Source organism: Megalobrama amblycephala, linkage group LG11, assembly GCF_018812025.1.
Source record: "Megalobrama amblycephala isolate DHTTF-2021 linkage group LG11, ASM1881202v1, whole genome shotgun sequence".
Lineage (NCBI taxonomy): Eukaryota > Metazoa > Chordata > Actinopteri > Cypriniformes > Xenocyprididae > Megalobrama > Megalobrama amblycephala.
This window is the reverse complement of record NC_063054.1, coordinates 32,878,190-32,899,289: the sequence shown is the minus strand read 5'-3', so window position 1 is coordinate 32,899,289 and position 21,100 is coordinate 32,878,190. Positions and strand designations below refer to the sequence as shown.

The following is a 21,100-nucleotide window of genomic DNA, read 5'->3' as shown; positions in this document are numbered from 1 at the left end:
GTCCTTCAGAAATCCTTCTAATATGCTGATTTGGCGCTCAATAAACATTTCTTCTAATTATCAATGTTAAAACAGTTGTGCTGCTTAATATCAGAAACCATGATACAATTTTTTTTTTTTTTTTTTTGATGAATAGAGAGTTTAAGTGAACAATTTATTTGAAATATAAATCTTTTGTAACATTATAAATGTATTTTGGTCACTTTTGATCAATTTAATGCATCCTTGCTGAATAAAAGTACTAAAAAGTATTTATTTTTTTTTTATTTTTTTTTACACTATATTCCAAGTCATATGGTTGGATATTGGAATAGGCTGAAATTACATTTACATTTACATTTATTCATTTGGCAGACGCTTTTATCCAAAGCGACTTACAAGTGAGGAATACAACAAGCGAGTCGTCATGACGAGGCAAATAGACAAGAAGTGCTCATAATACAAGTTATAGGCAGTGCTCAGATTATCCTAAACTACAATAGAGAGGGATTAGAGGAAGTGAAAGGAAAGGAATAAGAAGGTTTTTTTTTTTTTTTTTTTTTTTTTTTTTTTTTTTTTTTTTTTTTAAGATGAGGTAAATTAGTAAAGCTCAAACCATAATGTAGTTTAGTAAGTGGAAGTAGTAGTAGCTTATTTGCTAATTAAAGTATAAATCATGATGAACCATTTGATGAACCATATAAAATGATCTTAAACTCTTTTAAAATCCATTCTCTGAAATATGAATGTTTCTGTAAACATCTCAAAAGTAATTGTACCATCACCTCATCTGACTAATTTCAAATGTTTGTTTTCTCAGAATCGGAAGGATCTCAAAACTGGGAGGCTGTGGACGCCAAGGCAGCAGAGTCTGATAAGAAGCGTTTTTACATCAATGTTTGTCATAAAATCATCCAGGATGGGGCGGCCAGCTCTTGCCCTGAGGATGCAGCAATATGTGCAGTAGGTCAGTGTGCCGTTAGAGATCCTCTCCTTCCTGGATAAATATAGATAAATGTTTTTAGTTGTATGATTCATTCTAACCCAATTTTTCTTCTCTTAGGAAATGGGAAAACAATGAACTTGGGCAAATTCCTGTCTTCTCCGCAAAAGGCGGCAGAAGGAGATGACATCAGACTCATTTACACTGACGGAGATGTATGCAGAGAGAACATGAAGGTGAGAACGATCATCACTCTGAAGTGTATGCCTGGAGATGTCGAGAGCGCTCCAGTCCTGAGGAGCATGTCCAGTGACGGCTGCATCTATGAGTTTGAGTGGTTCACCGCTTCGGCCTGCGTCCTCTCCAAAACAGAAGGGAACGACTGCAAGGTGGAAGACACACAAGCAGGTACTGGACAGTGTTTTTATATATATATATATATATATATATATATATATATATATATATATATATATATATATATATATATATATATATATATATATATATATATAATATTTATTAATATATTGAATTAGCTTTTATTTTTATATTTTCATTTTACTAATCTTATGTACTTTTGTCATTTAAAAAAAATTACTATATAGCTTTAATTTATTTGTATGTCAGTTTTAGTTTAGTAATTTTAATACTTAAAATTTAATTCAAATGAAAACTTAACATTTTTAACTTATTTAACATTTCTAATTTTACGTTTTAATATTTTTTGTTATTAAATTATATTACATATATGTGTGTGTATATGTATATATATATATATATATATATGTATATATATATATATAATGTATATGTATGTATGTGTGTTTTATTTAATTTAGTTTTAATTTTAGTTAAAATGTAGGGTTATTATTATAACTGAAACTAAAACCATAAAGTGTTACTTTAAATAAAATAAAATATAAACATTTCTCATTTAAATTTAGTTTTACAAAATTTTTAACACTGAAATTAAAATGAAAACGGTATGATACCAAAATATCACTGGTACAATTAGCAAAAATTGTTACATGAACTTTAAATGTGTATCCATTATAATGTCTTCTCCCATACTGGGTTATTCCACCATATGAAGATTATTTATTTTATTTTTTTTATTTATTACATGGTAAAATCCCCAGAGCTAACTCATCTCTGCTCTGGTTACATATGGTCCCTCTCTAAATAGTGTTAAAGTAACACTGAAGCAGAGATAAATAATGAGATAATTAAGCAATTAATAAGGCTGTGACTGAAGTCAGTTGTAGTTCTTGTGTTTCTCTTTTCTTCAGTGATTCTGCTTGTTAACAGCAGGTGTTCATCACTAATGCACAATCATCACTTAATTAATTGCTTAATTATCTCATTAACTTTAACTCTGCTTCAGTGTTACTTTAACACTATTTAGAGAGGGACCATATGTACTCTGAGCAGAGTTGATTTAACTCTGGAGATTTTGCTGTGTAGCTTATTAGCTTTTTAATATAAACTAAACTAAAATGGAAATAATTTATATTTTATATTTTACAAAAATGTTTTCTAATCCATAGTTTTTATCATTTTAGTGTACAATATCATCTAATTTATTTGTAAAACGTTCTGCTTTATCATTGTGGGGAAGACAACGTTTTATTCAGAAAATAAATTAATGGACATTTTTAAAAAGGAAGAATTCTATAATTTGTATCACAAATTAAATTGAAAGACTATATGATATTATTATTGATGTTGTTATTTTATATATGTTTTTGTATATTGATAGTTTCTTAAGAAAATGTTTATATTATTGTAAATAATGTATTGAAATGGTATTGTAATGAGAATTTGTATATACTGTTAATATTGCCATAAATATATCCATTGTTGCTAATATGGCGTTAAATCATGAATAAATAAATAAATATTATTGTGGGCATGCGTGTCTTAGTGGTTATGGGGTTACAGGGTTTATTTGCCCTCTTTTAAGACTGCTTTTACATGTGCTTCTGTTTCTTTGCAGGAATTTCGTTTGATTTGTCCCCCCTTAAGAAACCTAATGGAGGTTATTATAACATGTCCATGGAAAAGTATGACTACTTCATCAACGTGTGTGGCAATGTTAAGGCCGCACAGTGTCCAGAAAGTGCAGGAGCTTGTCAAGTTGACCAGAGGTAAGTTCACTTTGGTTTCTGCTGTCCTCACCAAGGTTATTATAGTTTTGCATTTTTCATTTAGTTTTTATTTTTATTTCGTTTTGACTTTTTGTTTTCAAATTCAGTTAAGTTTTAATTAGCTTTTAAAGTGGGTTTGCTAGTTTAGTTTAGTTTTTATTTTTTGAAAATGCTTAGTTTTAGTTTAGTTTTTATTAGTTTTAGTTTACTTTTTTTTTTTGTAATTTGGGTTATTTGACAGGGGCAAGATTCAAAAAGGTCAGAAAAAGTATTGTGTAATAATAACTCAACAAAAACATCATACAATTTTAGAAAATATTCATTCAAAAATAAAACCAGTACATAAAATGAACATATGGGCACAAATATGTAAACAGTCTCAACACTCCGCAGTAAGTGCAAAATGTGTAAGTGACGTGTGCCAGTAAAAAACCTAAAGAGCCAACAGACTAAAGAAGACATACATGAACCGCATGTATTCAACCCATTTTTGAGCCACAACAAGACATTTCTGTCAGATTGTCAGGGAGCTCAATCTGAGAAAAGAACATGACAAATGACAAATAAAAAAAATCTTTAAATACAGCTTTTCAATTATTTTAGTGTGTGTGTGTGCCGTGGGTGTGTGCGTGAGTGAGTGTGCATGGGTGAGAAAGAGAGAATTCACACCTATACAAATACCACAGCTGTACAACTTTCACTATACTATTTCATTTTCCCTATACTAAATTTACCCTATACAATAGCCTACTCATCTGGATTGAAGCAGCAAACATTCAATGTAAGAGTAAACAAATGACATAACATTATTTAATATTTGAATCACAGCTTATATAGTGTTTTGACATCGACAACCCAAGTGCATTTTACCTCAAACTTGCGACTAGTTAACTTTCTAAAGTAGCAATCGCTTCTCGGGTCGACATTAACATATTTTATACCACTTTTTAATGTGTGATTGTGTAAAGGTGTTCACGAGATACCAACCTTTTGCGAACTTGCTTTCAACGTTGAACACCCGTTCTCATGGAGACGCGGTGTGCACGGAGGGGAGGGGCTGTGTGTGTGTGTGTGTGTGTGTATGTGTGAGAGAGAAAGAAAGAGAGAGAGAGAGAGAGACAGGGAAAGGAAATGCAGCTGAACGTTATTTGCTCTATGAAAGACATTGACAAAGAGGAAAACTAAGGACATTTAATCTATAATTTTATTTTAGTTAGTTTTGCCAAACACACATTACAGTTTTGGTTAGTTATCGTTTTTTTGTAATGCCTCATTTTTATTTTTATTTTTATTTCAGTTAAAGGTGCCCAAGAATGCTTTTTCACAAGATGTAATATAAGTCTAACGTGTCCCCTGAATGTGTCTGTGAAGTTTCAGCTCAAAATACCCCATAGATTTTTTTTTAATAAATTTTTTTTAACTGCCTATTTTGGGGCATCATTAACTATACACTGATTTTGGCAGCGCGCCGCCCCTTTAATTCGCCTGCTCCATGCCACATGAGCTCTCGACTATATTACAGTGCATTTACAAAGTTCACACAGCTAATATAACCCTCAAATGGATCTTTACAAGATGTTCGTCATGCATGCTGTATGCATGCTTCGAATTATGTGAGTAAAGTGTTTATTTTGATGTTTACGTTTGATTCTGTATGAGTTTGAGGCTATGCTCTGTGGCTAACGGCTAATGCTACACTGTTGGAGAGATTTATAAAGAATGAAGTTGTGTTTATGAATTATACAGACTGCACATTTAAAAATGAAAATAGAGACGGCTCTTGTCTCCGTGAATACAGTAAGAAACGATGGTAACTTTAACCACATTTAACAGTACATTAGCAACATGCTAACGAAACATTTAGAAAGACAATTTACAAATATCACTAAAAATATCATGCTATCATGTATCATGTCAGTTATTATTGCTCCATCTGCCATTTTTTGCTGTTGTTCTTGCTGGCTTACCTTGTCTGTGCATAGATCCAGATGTTAATACTGTCTTTCCTTGTCTAATGCCTTGAACATGGGCTGGCACATTGTTATTTAACTATGCCGACGTAAATTCAAATTTTGATTCTAGGGCACCTTTAACAACAATGTTTTTTCCCACCTAGTTTTTGTTTTTTTCGTTCGTTTTAATTAATGATTATAACCTTGGTCCTCACTTGAAGTGTAATATGAAGCAATGGAATCTCAGCCAATCACAACATATTTGGGTAACACTTTACTTGAAGGGGTGTGCATAAGACTGACATGACACCTTCATAATCTTGACATGACACGTGTCATGAATATGAAGGAGGTTTTATGCATGTTTATGACAACTGTCATTAAATGTCATTCGCTCAATTATGTCATTTTTAATGCAAAGATGACATTGTTTGAGATGTCTTTGTTACGACAACTTGACATAAACCAATACATCATAACCTGTCAGTGTCTTTGTCATGACAACTTGACATTAGCAAAACATCATAACCTGTCATAAACATGACATAGCCGATTAATTATCAAACTTAAAAAAAACTACTTAGCTTTATGGGTTAACATTACATTACATTATTTTGGTAACATTTCAGTATAGGGAACACACATATAAACGATTAACTATGACTTTTCCCTCAATAAACTCTTAATTTACTGCTTATTATAGTTAATTGTTAGATTTAGGTATTGGGTAGGATTAAGAATGTAGAATAAGGTCATGCAGAATAAGGCATTAATATGTGCTTTATAAGTACTAATAAATAGCCAATATTTTAGCCATATGAATGCTAATAGTAATAAGCAACTAGTTAAAAGACCCTAAAATAAAGTGTTACCATTATTTTATAACAGTGTCAGTATTGAAATTGTCTATTATCTGACCTTCTGTTGGAGGAAACTTAAAAAAAAAAAAAAAAAAACAAAAAAAAAAAAACATGAAATGAAAAATAGTCATGACACTGTTATAAAATTATTTGTCAGAGTTTTGTCACTTAATGACATTTTAATGACAAGTTCAATTTGTACCACTGTATTTGAGCTCAAGATACATATTCATGACACTATTATAATGGCCTCATGTCAAAACCAACGACATGACAGTTTAATGTAATGTTAACCCATAAAGCTAAACGATGTCAAGTTGTCATGACAAAGACACTGACAGGTTATGATGTATTGGTTTATGTCAAGTTGTCATAACTCGGACATCTCAGACAATGTCATCTTTGCATTTAAAATGACATAATTGAGCGAATGACACTTGATGACAGTTGTCATAAACATTCATAAAACCTTCATATTCATGACATGTGTCATGTCATGATTATGAAGGTGTCATGTCAGTCTTATGCACACCCCTTCAAGTAAAGTGTTACCCATATTTGATGTTTAACATGCAGCTATGTAGAGTGCAATTTTTTAACCAATAAGATTTCACTGTGGGTGGAGCAAACCATTTTTTTTTTGGTCTCTCTAGTGGCACAAACTCTTGGAATCTCGGCGAGTTCAACTCCGGGCTTTCTTACTATGATGGCATGATCCAGTTGACCTACAGAAATGGCTCTCGGTACAACAACAAGCAGCACACGCAGCGCTCCACACACATTTCCTTCCTCTGTGACAGAGACGCTGGTCAAGGGAAACCAGAGTTTCAGGTATCGCACCTGCTCCTTTGTTGTGATTGTGCTGATTGTTCACACACTATAAATATTTTTAGTCTCACTTCAAGTAATGCTATTCTAGCATAAAGGGATATGTGTTAAGCATTTTTTGTCTCAGGCTTTGCATTTGATAGTCTAAAAAATGTGGTTTGAAATCACAAACTGTTAGAACCAATCCTGTCAACTTGTGGGGCAGGCTTTAGCATATCATTAACTATGCAGCAAAACAGGCCAATAGTCTCGAGAAGCCAGGTTATCCTGATATATTTTTTTCTGTTGATATGAAAAATCGGGTACAGTTAGCAATATAGCAGGTTGATTATGTTTATGATGTATATTACGATGTTATGATGAGCTATATGCCTTTTTCCACTGACAATCTAAGTTGTTCAAAGCGTTTCTAAGGATGCTGATTTTTAGAAGTCAGCTGTGTAACTCTGAGATGGTGAACGGAAACATGGTTTGTGTATTATAAGTAACACATTATTAGCTGTTTGATAGCGTAGTCAAACAAAAGGCTAATTGTATTAATTACGTAATGTGTCCGATGTTGTAGAAAGCGATACATAAAACGGATTACCATTCTGATACATTCACTCTTCCTCTTCTTCTGAATCAGTTTCTTGTTCAAACATATATGGCTGAATTAAACCAGTATTTCAACTTGCCATTGTGTAGCGTTTACATCAAAGCTTACCGAGTGGATCAGGTATTCTGACCTTGTGTGACATTCAAGCTATTTTAAGGCATGAAAAAACATGTAAATATGTTTCAAATGTTATGAGTTTTAAGGGATAAAAGGGGGACTTTAAGCTCTGCAATTTGGCACTTCAGACAAGACACATCATGTTTTATTATATAGCTCTTTATACAATATATTGCTTTAAAGCAAGCAGCTTTACAGTACAGTAAACGAAAAAACAGTATTAGAATTACAACTTCATTTTCTACTATAAAGCGGCTCTTCAGCGTGTTCACGTTTTACTTGCGGAACTCTGAGCTCGACGGACTGAACAGAAGAAATTAACCATGTCCAAACCAATGAAGGCAGAGTCTCAGAGCCACACCTACCCATTACATAATCGCCACGGACCAATGGTAGTTCAAAGGTGTTTACCAGCTGGAGCGAACTTTCCCTATTTTGACATGCTTTCTAAAAATCTCCAAACGAACTTCATTTTGGCCTGATTTTGTTCAATAAAAAACATCACACCTGTTCGTTCTTCGATTTATCTTGATGTATATCAGGGCTTTTGTCTTGTCTTCAAACAAAAAATATCCTTCATTAATGAACTTTTTTTTTTCTGCAGGAAGAGGATGAGTACACTTATAACTTTAAATGGTACACTTCCTACGCCTGTCCAGAGAGACCACATGAGTGTGTTGTGACGGACCCCAAAACTCTGCAGCAGTATGACCTGTCCAGGTTAGCTTGCTTTTCACAAAAGACTCATGTCCTAGAGAAATATTAAAAATATGTTACTGTAAATGTGAACTGTGACATTTTTGCACTAGTGTCACTAAACTGGTTTAAAATTGATTACCTGAATACTTCCCTATTTGCCGTTGATTGAACAAACAGATAGTCACTTCCCAAACTCATGTCATTGGTTGAGCCAGTGTTGCTGGACAGGATGATTAAACAAACAGTAGCATGTTTTGGTAGTTCAACTTTTGAATGGCTTGTCTCTGTATTGATATTTTTAGATGGATGAATTACTGAAAAAAAAAATTACATTTTTGGCATAGATATGTCCTGAGTCATTTAAATTGCATTAAAAAAATCTATTAAAAATAATCTTAAAATAATATTTTATTAGTTAATTTCCATTACTCTTTTATTTAATAAATACATTTTAATTCTGTTGGTTGTAATGACACAAATGTGGCAAAAATATTTTGTTCAAAAAATATATTGTCTAATTTTTCATTTTTTCAATATTCCTTTAATATTTGGCAAAAATAATGCTTTTTTTTGTAGCATTAGACTATAGATAGCATGTGTCCATTTCACCGGTTGGTGTGCTTTTTTGTAAATGCAGTTGTTGTACTATGAATTTATAATTTATTATTAGTTATTTTGAAAGCAATTTTTTCATTCAAAATGTTATAGGAATGTTCATATTTTATTTTACTTTATTTTCAATTATATTTTATTTTAACTCGTTCTCTTCACGGTTGTGGCCTTCCATGTCATACTGGAGACATTATTGCATACTTGATATGATTACTAAATATAAATGCACTGTTCATCCAGATGGCAGTGTAATCGCTTCTCTGTACACGTTTGACAGTGTCTAGCTTTCCTGCCAGCACTTGTGCTGTCAGTGTTAACAACAATGGCTCTAAACTGAATCAATTGTTTCCTTCCCCTCTGCAGTTTGCCAGTATCTAATGGTGGTAGGAACTGGCAGGCCATGCAGACGTCTGACCCCAGTGACCCGAGGAAGTACTACATCAATGTATGTCGACCTCTTAAAGCCGTGCCTGGCTGTGACAGGAAAGCTTCTGTCTGTGAGATGAAATTCGAGACTGGCAAGGTTAGTACACTGACTGTGAACATTAGGGGAGAATGGACATGGTGATATAAAACTGCAACACTGACAACAAATGTGTGTGTACATGTTAATTGAGCAGGAAGGCCTGTCTGAAAAGGTAGAGGTCAGTAACTTGGGCATTGCTAAGAAAGGGCCGGTGATTGTGGAGCGGGACCAGCTAATGTTGGAGTACACTAATGGTTCAGTGTGCGAAGCAGATGGAGTGAAGACCACGTACACAACACGTATCCACTTCGTCTGCTCATCTGTGACAGCAGTGAGAGTCATTCCTGATCTTTACTTGTTTCTATTGCTGCAAATAAGGCTTATTTAATTATAAATCAGTGGCAAAAACAATATGATAACAGTATATTTTTCTTTGCTCTTTCTTTTTAGCCATCTGGCCCCCGCTTTGTGGTGAACCAGAAATGTATCGTTGACTTTGTTTGGGACACAGAAGCAGCCTGTGCCATCTCAACTGTTGTAGACACCAACCAGGTCAACCTTTATTTTGGCACATAATTTGGGACTTTGAAGTAATCAAGAAGATTTTGTTTCTTATTTCTTTTCTTTTTTTATCTACAGACGTGCTCCGTGAAAGATCCCAACACTGGTTTTGAGTTCAACCTTCTGCCACTGGCCTCTGCAAACGGATACCGCGTCAAGGCTAATGGAAAAGACTTTGTTGTATGAAGCACTTTAAAATCTTTCAAATGCTCTTGAGTTGAGGAGGATCTATACTAAAATCAATACTAAACAGAGACCTTAGGCAACAAATAGCAATAACAGCCTTGGATGACTAATTAAATGAAACCGGGGCACTCAGTAGATTCAGTAACTCATTGTCAAGTATTCACTGTTATTTAATTTATACTATCGCTCAAAAGTTTGGGGTTAGTAAGATTTAAAAAAAAAAAAAAAATATATATATATATATATATATATATATATATATATATATATATATATATATATATATATATATATATATATATATATATATACTTTTGTTCAGCAAGGATGCATTAAATTGAAGGATTAAAGTGTCGGTAAAAACATTTACAAAAGAATCCTTAAAAAATGTTTACTGGTTTCCACAGAAATATTAAGCAGCACAACTGTTTTCAACATGGATAATAATATGAAATGTTTCTTATGCCACAGATTGGCATATTAGAATGATTTCTGAAGGATCATGTGACACTGAAGACTGGAGTAATGATGCTGGAAATTCAAACGGTTATTTTAAATTGTAATATTTCACAATATTACTGTTTTTATTGTATTTTGATCAAATAAATGCAGCCTTGGTGAGCATAAGAGACTTCTTTCAAAAGCAATACAAAAATCGTATCGACCCCTAACTTTTGAATGTTACAAACGTTTATGATTAGCATGATGAATATATGATAGCAGCGCATTGTTGTCTGGGTCAGGTGCTAAAATTTGAGAAGTAATGATATCAAAATGTTTGTCTATTATGCTGTGCAGTCCTAATCTCTTTAGTCTCCAGTTTCTTTTTGTCCTCCTCTTAAAATATGTCTAGTGCAGTTATACCAAATAGGAACCAAAAGTCATATACCCCTTCTGTCTACTGTAGGTGAACATTTGTGGTTCCGTAAAAGAGTGCGGAATTGTTGGAGATAAACCTGTAGTTGGCTGTGAGCTGGAAGATGAGAAGCCTGTGAGTCAGGTGGGGGTGGAACAGTCTCTCCAGTTCTCCACCGATGGCGCTCTCACTCTTACATACAAAGGGGCCATGGACATACCAACAGGTGCGTAGCCAGTGCAAAGATCACTTGATGACCTGCACTTTTAGTTATAGATATTATGATTCCTGATTTAAAAAAAGTGCTCAAATAGCTTATAGATGAGAGGTTTTCTTTTATTTATTTTTTGTATGAATATCATGTCAGATTATGTCATGTACCCTATCATTGAAAAGTTTGGGGTCAGTAAGACTTTTTAATGTTTTTGAAATAAGTCTCTTATGCTCACCAAGACATTTATTTGATCAAAAATACAGTAAATTATTATTATTATTATTATTACAATTTAAAATAACTGTAAATATCATGTAATCCTTTAGAAATAATTCTAATATGCTGATTTGCTGATCAAGAAATATTTTTTATTATTATCATTATTGAAAAACATGCTGTTTAATATTTTTGTGCAAAACTGAACTTTTTTTTAAGGATTTTTTAATGAATAGAAAGTTGAAATATAAAACTTTTGAACCATTATAAATGTCTTTACTGTCACTTTGGATCAATTTAATGTATCCTTGCTGAATAAAAGTGTTAATTTCATTCAGAAAAAAATCTTACTGACCCTAAGCTTTTGAATGATGGTCTGTAATAAATAGTATTGTATTTTATTGTACTTAATATGATCATCAGCTTTGCCAGGGACAACAGTCCAGTATACCGTTTAGCATCATTATACAAATGTATTTGATCACGGATTGCCAAGATTGACCAATCAGACTGAATTAGTACAGTCTTGCATTAAAGGATTAGTTCACTTTAAAATGAAAATTACCCCAAGCTTTACTCACCCTCGAGCCGTCCTAGGTGTATATGACTTTCTTCTTTCTAATGAACACAATCAGAGTTACATTAGCAGTGCTTCCCACAGGTTTGAAATATACTTGCGGTGGTAGCCGGGCGAAAAAATCCTCCTATTACCCACGGCACAAAAATTGTCTACTACATGTGACAAACAAATAATGTGTGATTTTTAACAGTATTTTTATTTATTGAAATTAATTTTAATTACATAGCATATTACATTCAATTACATACTAATTATGTAAATTATGCAAAATTACAGCATTTAAATGGTTCACCTTTTCGTATGTTCTCCTTGCTGTCATATAGTGTCTCTCTCAGTGAATGGGACACAGATTTTACTAGTAAAATTTATAAAATGAATAATATATGTGTCAAATAATGTTCTTAGTCTTTTCTTCCTGTGGACTACTTTCTTTCTGTTTTCTTCCTGAGACTACAATAATTTACTTCCTGTTTTCTTCCTGAGACTACAATAATTTATAGAAATCAAATTAAATACAATTTATTGTGTAACCAAAATACCAATAATGCCCAAAAGAAAAAGAAAAAACTTAGCGTGTGACTTTTAATTATAAACAAGCCCGAAATACACCGGGACTCTTATTTTGAAATGTCTGTACTATTGCAGGCTAATCCTTCAGATTCTTACAATCGTCTAAAACATTTTATATAAAGGCCATAAAGTAGACATTGTAATAATTCATCAACTTGAGTTCATTAGCAATCGCTTGGCATAAATCTGCGCTTTTCATTGATTGTGAATCACTTTGAAGCAGTCTGAAGCGCTGTTGCGCGAGCTTGTAGAACGCGCAACAGCGCCGCCTTGTGACTTTGCAACATGCAGTGCCCATGGGAATGCTAGCGGGAGTAAACAGTTCTGACGCACACATAACGAGCAGGTACGAAACGACTAGTTATTCGATCGCGGATGGTTTCATTATCTTGCGCGGAAATAAAAGTATAAGAGGATAAAAAAATAGTAAAAGCAAAAATGTGTCTCCAAATTACTTGGGCGGCCGTTATTATACATGGGCGGCCCGCCCAAGTAAAGTCTATGTGTGGGAAGCACTGATTAGTAAATATCCTGATGCATCCAAACTTTATAATGGCAGTGAACAGGAAACAACGAGTATGACGCTAAAGAAAGTCCATCCATCCATCATAAACATACTCCACACAGCTCCAAGTTCTTATGAAGCGAAGCTATGTGTTTGTGTAAGAAAAATATCCATATTTGACAAGTTATAAAGTAAAATATCTAGCTTTCACCAGACCACCTTCCATATTAAAGGACGAAAGTGTAACGCCTCTCGCAGTTCAAAAAACGTACACTACACATCCTACGCCTTCTGTATTCAACTTACGCAAAAATGATAAAGCCATTATAAAGCTTTGACGCATCAGGATATTTATTAATATAACTTAATATAACTGATTGTGTATTTATCAGAAAGAATTAAAGTTAAAGTTAAATACACTGAGGATGGCTTGAGGGTGAGTAAATCTTGGGGTAATTTTCATCGAACTAATTCTCTAAGGTTACATTGTTGCAAGTCAAAACACATCCGCCCTGGACTAAACAGACTTTTACCCTGTTTCCCATCTCTACTCTAGGTACCGAAGACACCTTCATCATTAATTTTGTGTGTGACCAAAAAACCACGCCAGCTTCCCTGAGGTTTGTACATGAAGAGCTTGGCACAAGTACCCACAATGTGTTCTTTGAGCTTTACACTGCACTAGCCTGCCAGCCTGCTCCTGTGGATTGCCAAGTCACTGGTAAGTTTCCCATGCTCCATTTACTTACTAAAAACATGTTGGCATGAAGTGGAACTTGTGAGCGTCTTTCCTGTAATGAATATCTGAGTGACACAGTTTCTCAAATGAGAATAAATATAGGGCGGGACTTGATTTTGTCAGTGGGGAATGGGATGGTTGTGGTTTACAATTGCTGTGATGTCATGTGAGTGACAGGTTATTCTGCCCTCATGCCAGTAAACACATCATCAGAGAAGAGATTTCACTGCAAGAGGGAGGGGAAGTTATTTTGTTTAAAGATTTTGAGGGCACGTGAATTAAAATAAATTATATACACAGATAATATATAAACACTGCATTATATTATAAACACGGCAATATTCCATAAAAACTAACAATTGTCCATTTTGATCTCATGGTGATTTTAAATCAGAGGAATGTCATTTCTGCACCACTATTATAACCAAACTCAAGCTGTTTCCCCTTGCATTTCCAGATTTACATGGTAGAGAGTATGACTTGGGTGACCTCAGCCTGGATGAAAAGTATTACGTTCCTCTGGACACCTCGGATCAGGCCCGGTATCAAAAGTTTTACATCAACGTGTGTAAACCACTGCCTCATGTACAGGGCTGCCCTGGTGAGTGTCTACGGACTCTTTGAGGTGTCATCCTGTTTCTAGCTTGGTTATTTTGTGATTGATTGGTTTGTTTGTAACTGACGAACAAGGGTTGGCGCAGTATTACCAGTCTGAATGACCACACAATAAACTAATAGACTTGTGTTGTTGGCAGCTGGAGCGATTGGAGCGTGTGGCCAGATCAATGGCAAGAATGTTAATCTAGGATATGTGCAGTCCAGCCTGCAGGCCGCACCAGATGGCTCCATCAGTATTGTTTATCTGAATGGGGACAAGTGCCGTTCAGGACATTACTCCACCCGAATCATCTTCCAGTGTGATGACAGTCCTGTAAGCAAGTGCATGGTTTCTCTCTTAAGCCCAAATAGGTGTCATTTTCCACAAATAAGAAACAAATTGGTGTCTCATTATATTTTTAATGAAATTAAAAGTAATTTCATAATCTTATTGGATTGATGGATGGATGGATGGATGGATGGATGGATGGATGGATATTATTTTAATGGCCAAAAATGTATTAGTATTTAGCTGTAGGCAAAAATCTCATTCCATATTCTTTTTTTTTTTGTAACCCTTTTATGGTTATTTTGGTGTATTTTATTTATTTAAACAAAAACAAAGGATCATAAATAAGATAAAACTTATGTCTCACATTTAAAAAAAAAAAAAAAAATCAGTAAAATTATTATTAGTATTATTATTATTATTATTACTATTATTCTTTGAAAGAAATTCATACTTTTATTCAGCATGGACACATTAAATTGATTAAAAGTAACAGTAAAGACATTTCTAATGTTACAAAAAAAACATATATATATATATATATATATATATATATATATATATATATATATATATATATATATATATATATATATATATATATATTATTATTATTATTATTATTATTATTATTATTATATTTATATATTATTATTACTATTATTCTTTGAAAGAAATTCATACTTTTATTCAGCATGGACACATTAAATTGATTAAAATTGACAGTAAAGACATTTCTAAAAAAAAAAAAAAAAAAAAATATATATATATATATATATATATATATATATATATATAGAATAAATATAGAATATATATTATCAACAATTTAATATCAAATTTGATGAATAAAAAATTCCTGTGATGAATAGAAGGCTCAAAATAAATACAGTATGTATATATATATATATATATATATATATATATATATATATATATATATATATATATATATATATATATATATATATATATATATATATATATATATATATATATAAAACATGAAAAAATCTACACTAATAGAACAAATCTAAACAAATTTGGTACTATTTCTGGAAAGTGTCTCATGTATTTAAGATTTTTATGGGGAAGCCGTTAACACATTTTTCTTACCTCTATTAAAAGGGTGCACCCATGTTTGATCGCAAAGACGGCTGCGAGTATGTTTTCATCTGGAGAACGTCAGAAGCTTGCCCAATCAAAAGAGTGCAGGGTGAGATGAACTGCCAATTCCTTTTCAGGACTGTGATCAAACACTCTTGCTTTAACTCAATGTATTTCTTGTTCTTCACAGGTGAAAACTGTAAAGTCAAGGACCCCAAGAGCGGTTATGAGTACAATCTCACGCCGCTGAGCGGAAAGGACTATGTTGTGAAGGGTTTGGGTTATGAGTATCACTTTGCAGTGTGTGGCCCCATTACATCCTCGGTCTGCCCTCACGGTGCCAACAACGCTGTGTCCTCCTGTCAGGTTGAGGGCCAAACACACAGGATAGCAGGTGAGTTATTTATTTATTTCATTCAGTATCAATGCTGAGCTAGTAAGCATTTTGTATTTTTTTTTTTTTTTTCATATTTAACCTTTCCCGTGCTCCTTTGCAGGGCTAGCCAATCAAAACCTCACATTTGATGATGGTGTTATCATGATCAACTACACAAATGGGGAAACATGCCACAAGATCTACGAGAGATCCACGGCTATTCTCTTCTCCTGCGACCACAGCAAGAATCCTGTGAGTTCCTTGCAGCCAATGAACAAGTTTTATTAAAAAGTTGAATTAATTTCCTAAATGATTTGTTTTGTTTGTCAGGGTAAGCCAGAGTTCATAAGAGAAACTGCAGACTGCACATATCTGTTTGATTGGCACACAGCTTTGGCCTGCCCTTCCTTCAAAACCACAACCTGCTCTTACAAGTGAGAGAAACTTTCTAGCTGATGTATTTGCATCTAACACATAATACAACTGTCTAAATCATCTATAAACTCCTTTGGCAGCGATGGCAATGGCCACTCCTACGATCTATCCTCTCTGGCCCTGCACAAATCTAATTGGATGATCTTGCCAGAAAAAAACAATACAACCAATAATCAGAAGCAGCGTTACTATATCAATGTGTGCAAGTCTCTGGTGCCTCAGACCGGTGAGTAGCAGCAGCACAGCTGGAGCATATTGACCAATCAGCATAGTTTTAATAACTGGTATTTGTCTCAGGGATGTGGAACTGCCCATCTAGCGCTGCGGCCTGTCTGAAGAACGGAGACGAGTATGTGAATCTGGGGGAGGCAGAGGAGGGACCACAGTGGGACAAAAACATCCTGATTCTGAAATACACCAACGGACAAGCCTGTCCTGATGGCAAGAGAAAACGGACCACCATTATTCGCTTCAGATGCGACCCTGACAAAGTGGTCTGTAATTATTTAGGCATTTAAAGATTAATATACTTGATTACTTGATTAATACTTGATTAATATTTGTGCTGTCAAAATGAGCATGTTACATTTGGCCTATGATTACGCTTTTCTTCATGTAAATGCTTTTAAACCATTTAAGTGCCACAAGACAAGCGAGAACGCGCTGTCTGTGAATGTCGTGTGCACAGAAAGGCACGCACCAGTAGCCTATCGAGTTCTCTTTTGCGCTTGAACAAACAACACCACAGAATTATGCCAAAATGTCAGTTTTGTTGAGTATTATGATAAGAACAGTCTTAAATGAGTTAAATAACGTCAACTTCAAGAGTTGTGAGAAAATGAGATGCGCGTCAGATCAGCCATGTTCGGCAGCGCCAGTCACAGCAGTCTAATAAACCAGTGCTGTGAAGTCTGTCATTTAATGTGAATCAAAGAAAATTGTAGCTTAATCTTATATTTCATTTAAAATTTTAGATTAATTTTATAATATCTAATAATCCATATTTAATTTATAATTTATGCAGTAAAGACTGTAAAGTGTTTATAACTTTATTCAGTGTATTTCTGTATATTTCCTAGCTGTTAGACAGGTAGGAAGGCCACATGTAAATATGACACTTATTATAATGGGTTTATGTAAAGATTGTTTTAAGTTCACTTAAATTAAATTTTTTTAATTTTTTTAAAAGCTTAATAAATGTTGGAATTGATAGCTTTTATTTACACTGTAATGTTAAATGTCTATAATTAATGTTTTAAAAAAAATCTATTTCATAGAGACATCAGTACCAGTATTAGTATCGGTGACACTGGCCTTCATTCATAAATAGATGGCATTAAACAAATATTTAAAATATACTGTGTTTAAGTTGTTTCTACATTAATTTGAGGGTAACTGTGAAATTATTACAATATAAAAATACTAAAAAAAATGTTTTTAATCTAGATTAATTACAGAAAAAATGTGAAATTAATGAGTTAATTTTTTTAATCGATTGACAGCACTTATATTTATATTTATTTATATATATATATTTATATTTATATATAATATATATTTATTTACAGCGCTGTGGAAAAGTCTAAGGCATGTTTCTAACCTGCCTAAGACTTTTGCACAGTACTGTGTGTATGTATGTATGTTTTTACCATATTTTTATTCAGAAAGGTTGTATTAAATTGATCAAAAGTGACAGTAAAGACATTTAAAATGTTGCGAAAAAGTTCTATTTAAAATAAATGCTGTTCTTTTGAAGAGTCTTAAAAGTCTTAAAAATATTTAGGACAACTGTTTTCAACATTGATAATAATCATAAATGTTTCTTGAGCAGCAAATCAGCATATTCGAATGATTTCTGAAGGATCATGTGAAACTGAAGTCTGGAGTAATGATGCTGAAAATTCAGCTTTGATCACCAGAATAAATTACATTTTAAAATGGAAAACCGTTATTTATTTCACAATATTACTGTTTTTGCTGTATTTTTGATCAAATAAATGCAGCCTTGGTGAGCGCAAGAGAATTCTTTCAAAAACATGGGTTTTAAAAAAAATTCTTACTGACCTAAATTTATAATTACATATAAATAATCATAATTGCAATTTTAAAAGATTTTTCTATTTTTCTTTTATTTCTGTGTATATGTATGACATATTATACAGTGGGCATAATGACACCTGTCTGTCTGCAGGAATCTAAACCCACTCTGATCACGGCACTGGAGAACTGTGTGTATACCTTTGTGTGGTTCACTGCTGCAGCCTGTCCTCTCAACAGCACTGAGCATGGAGACTGTAAAGTCACAAATCCAGCTACAGGTGAGTCACTCACTTGAGCGTCAGTCACTCAGAATACACTATTACTCACATGACCACTCAGAACCAGAACAGCTGAATCATCTTATCCAGACACTTCCTGTCTGCTCATAACAGCGTCTTGTATGTGGTACATGTCTGTTTTTTCCAGATTTTTATCTGTCATGGGCAAGTAATAAATGTATGCACTACAATAAAATATTTGGGACATATCATTAATGATGAAATGGGTGATGATGAGGATATGTACAGGCAGCACCATATGCTTTATACCCAAGCCAATATGTTAGTAAGAAAATTTGATGTGTTTAAGATATACAGATTAAGATATACAGTGGCATGAAAAAGTATGTAAACCCCTTGCTGAATCTGTGAAAATGAGAATTATAAAATAATAATAATAATAATAAAATAAGAGGGATAATAAAAAATGCATGTTATTTTTTGTTTAGTACTGTCCTGAGTAAGATATTTTACATAAAAGATGTTTGCATTTAGTTCACAAGACAAAACAATAGCTGAATTTATTAAAATAACCCCATTCATAAGTATGTGAACCATTGATTCTCAATACTGTGTGTGGTTACCTGATGATCTACGACTGTTTGTTTGTTTTGTGGTGGTTGTTCATGAGTCTCTTGTTTGTCCTGAGCAGTTAAACTGAGCTCTGTTCATCAGAAAAATCCTCCAGGTCCTGCAGATTCATCAGTTTTCAAGCATTTTTCCATATTTGAACCCTTTCCAGCAGTGACTGTATGATTTTGAGATCCATCTTTTCACACTGAGGACAATTGAGGGACTCAAACTCAACTATTAAAAAAGGTTCAAACATTCACTGATGCTCCAGAAGGAAACACGACGCATTAAGAGCAGGGGGGTGAAAACTTTTGAATTCAAATATCAAGGTAAATTGTACTTAATTTTTCTGCTGGGAAACATGCAAGTATCTTCTGTTGCTTCCGAAGGGCAGTACTAAATGAAAAACAATGATATTTAAACAAAATAAGAAAAATTGTGACATCTTCATCCTGTTCAAAAGTTTTCACACCCCGACTCTTAACGCATCGTGTTTCCTTCTGGAGCATCAGTGAATGTTTGAACCTTTTTTAATAGTTGTGTTTGAGTCCCTCAATTGTCCTCAGTGTGAAAAGACGGATCTCAAAATCATTCAGTCACTGCTGGAAAGGGTTCAAATATGCGAAAATCCTTGAAAACTGAAGAATCTGCAGGACCTGGAGGATTTTTCTGAAGAACAGAGCTCAGTTTAACTGCTCAGGACAAACAAGAGACTCATGAACAACCATCACAAAACATAAAAACAGTTGTGGATCATCAGGTAACCACACACAGTATTGAGAATCAATGGTTCACATACTTATGAATGGGGTTATTTTAATAAATTCAGCTATTGTTTTGTCTTGTGAACTAAATGCAAACATCTTTTATGTAAAATATCTTACTCCGGACAGTACTCAACAAAAAATAGCATGCATTTTTTATTATCCCTCTTATTTTATTAAAATAATTTTCATTTTCACAGATTCTGCAAGGGGTTCACATACTTTTTCATGCCACTGTACCTTTTTAGAATATTCTGTACCTCTTTTTATACTGCTCCTTTATGGGTCAACTTTAAAAAAAAAGTGAGCTTATGTAAGCTTCAGACTGCCTACAATGATTGTGTGAGAATTCTTTTGAAAAAACCAAGGTGGAGCAGTGCAAGTAATCTGTTTTGTATGTCAAGAGTAAGAACTTTTATGGCTTTAATGAGAAATCTGATGTATAAATTATTTGTCGGTTGGATAATTCACAGAATGCTATTATGCTGTTGTCGAATCCTAGACAAAGTGTGATCTGATACCTGTCATCTATGAGAAAATATTGGTATAATTGTCTTTTTAAAAATTGTCTTTTTATTTTATTTTTATTTTATTTTATTTTATTTTATTTTATTTTATTTTATTATTTTATTTTATTTTATTTTATTTTATTTTATTTTATTATTTAATTATTTAATTATTTATTTGGTATGTTTTCTAATGGACCTTGAGTCCGGAAATAAAGTTGAATGAATGAAAAATGAATGTTGCATATAAATAGCCTAAAATACAGGGAATGTGTTTTCACATATTGCTCAAATGTAAGCTCTTGCATACTGCTTTTATTTTTGTCCCTGAATCAATCTAAGATGTACTGTGTATGTGTTGGGTCTCCACAGGTCATCTCTTTGACCTTAACGCCCTCAGTCGAACAGGTGGTTATACAGTCTATGATCCCTTGGCCCATAGGAAGATGTTCAGACTGAACGTGTGTGGAGAAGTAGCTAACGTTGGATGTGCACCTGGAACAG

The 21,100-nt window shown here is 33.4% G+C and overlaps 1 protein-coding gene across 2 annotated transcripts in view; it reads left to right on the top strand.

Moving 5' to 3' along the window:
• igf2r (insulin-like growth factor 2 receptor) overlaps positions 1-21,100 on the top strand; it is a 41,303-nt gene that overhangs the window by 8,373 nt on the left and 11,830 nt on the right. For both annotated transcript variants that reach the window (XM_048207546.1, XM_048207545.1), the window contains exons 12-32: positions 800-946; positions 1,043-1,330; positions 2,922-3,072; positions 6,538-6,715; positions 8,032-8,147; positions 9,102-9,261; positions 9,359-9,535; positions 9,655-9,756; positions 9,844-9,945; positions 10,859-11,033; positions 13,449-13,613; positions 14,089-14,232; positions 14,387-14,562; positions 15,646-15,733; positions 15,815-16,018; positions 16,122-16,252; positions 16,331-16,434; positions 16,516-16,661; positions 16,733-16,929; positions 18,627-18,753; positions 20,969-21,100. In XM_048207546.1, coding sequence (XP_048063503.1) covers positions 800-946; positions 1,043-1,330; positions 2,922-3,072; positions 6,538-6,715; positions 8,032-8,147; positions 9,102-9,261; positions 9,359-9,535; positions 9,655-9,756; positions 9,844-9,945; positions 10,859-11,033; positions 13,449-13,613; positions 14,089-14,232; positions 14,387-14,562; positions 15,646-15,733; positions 15,815-16,018; positions 16,122-16,252; positions 16,331-16,434; positions 16,516-16,661; positions 16,733-16,929; positions 18,627-18,753; positions 20,969-21,100 — 3,210 coding nt within the window. The remainder of the gene's footprint in view (positions 1-799; positions 947-1,042; positions 1,331-2,921; positions 3,073-6,537; positions 6,716-8,031; positions 8,148-9,101; positions 9,262-9,358; positions 9,536-9,654; positions 9,757-9,843; positions 9,946-10,858; positions 11,034-13,448; positions 13,614-14,088; positions 14,233-14,386; positions 14,563-15,645; positions 15,734-15,814; positions 16,019-16,121; positions 16,253-16,330; positions 16,435-16,515; positions 16,662-16,732; positions 16,930-18,626; positions 18,754-20,968) is intronic.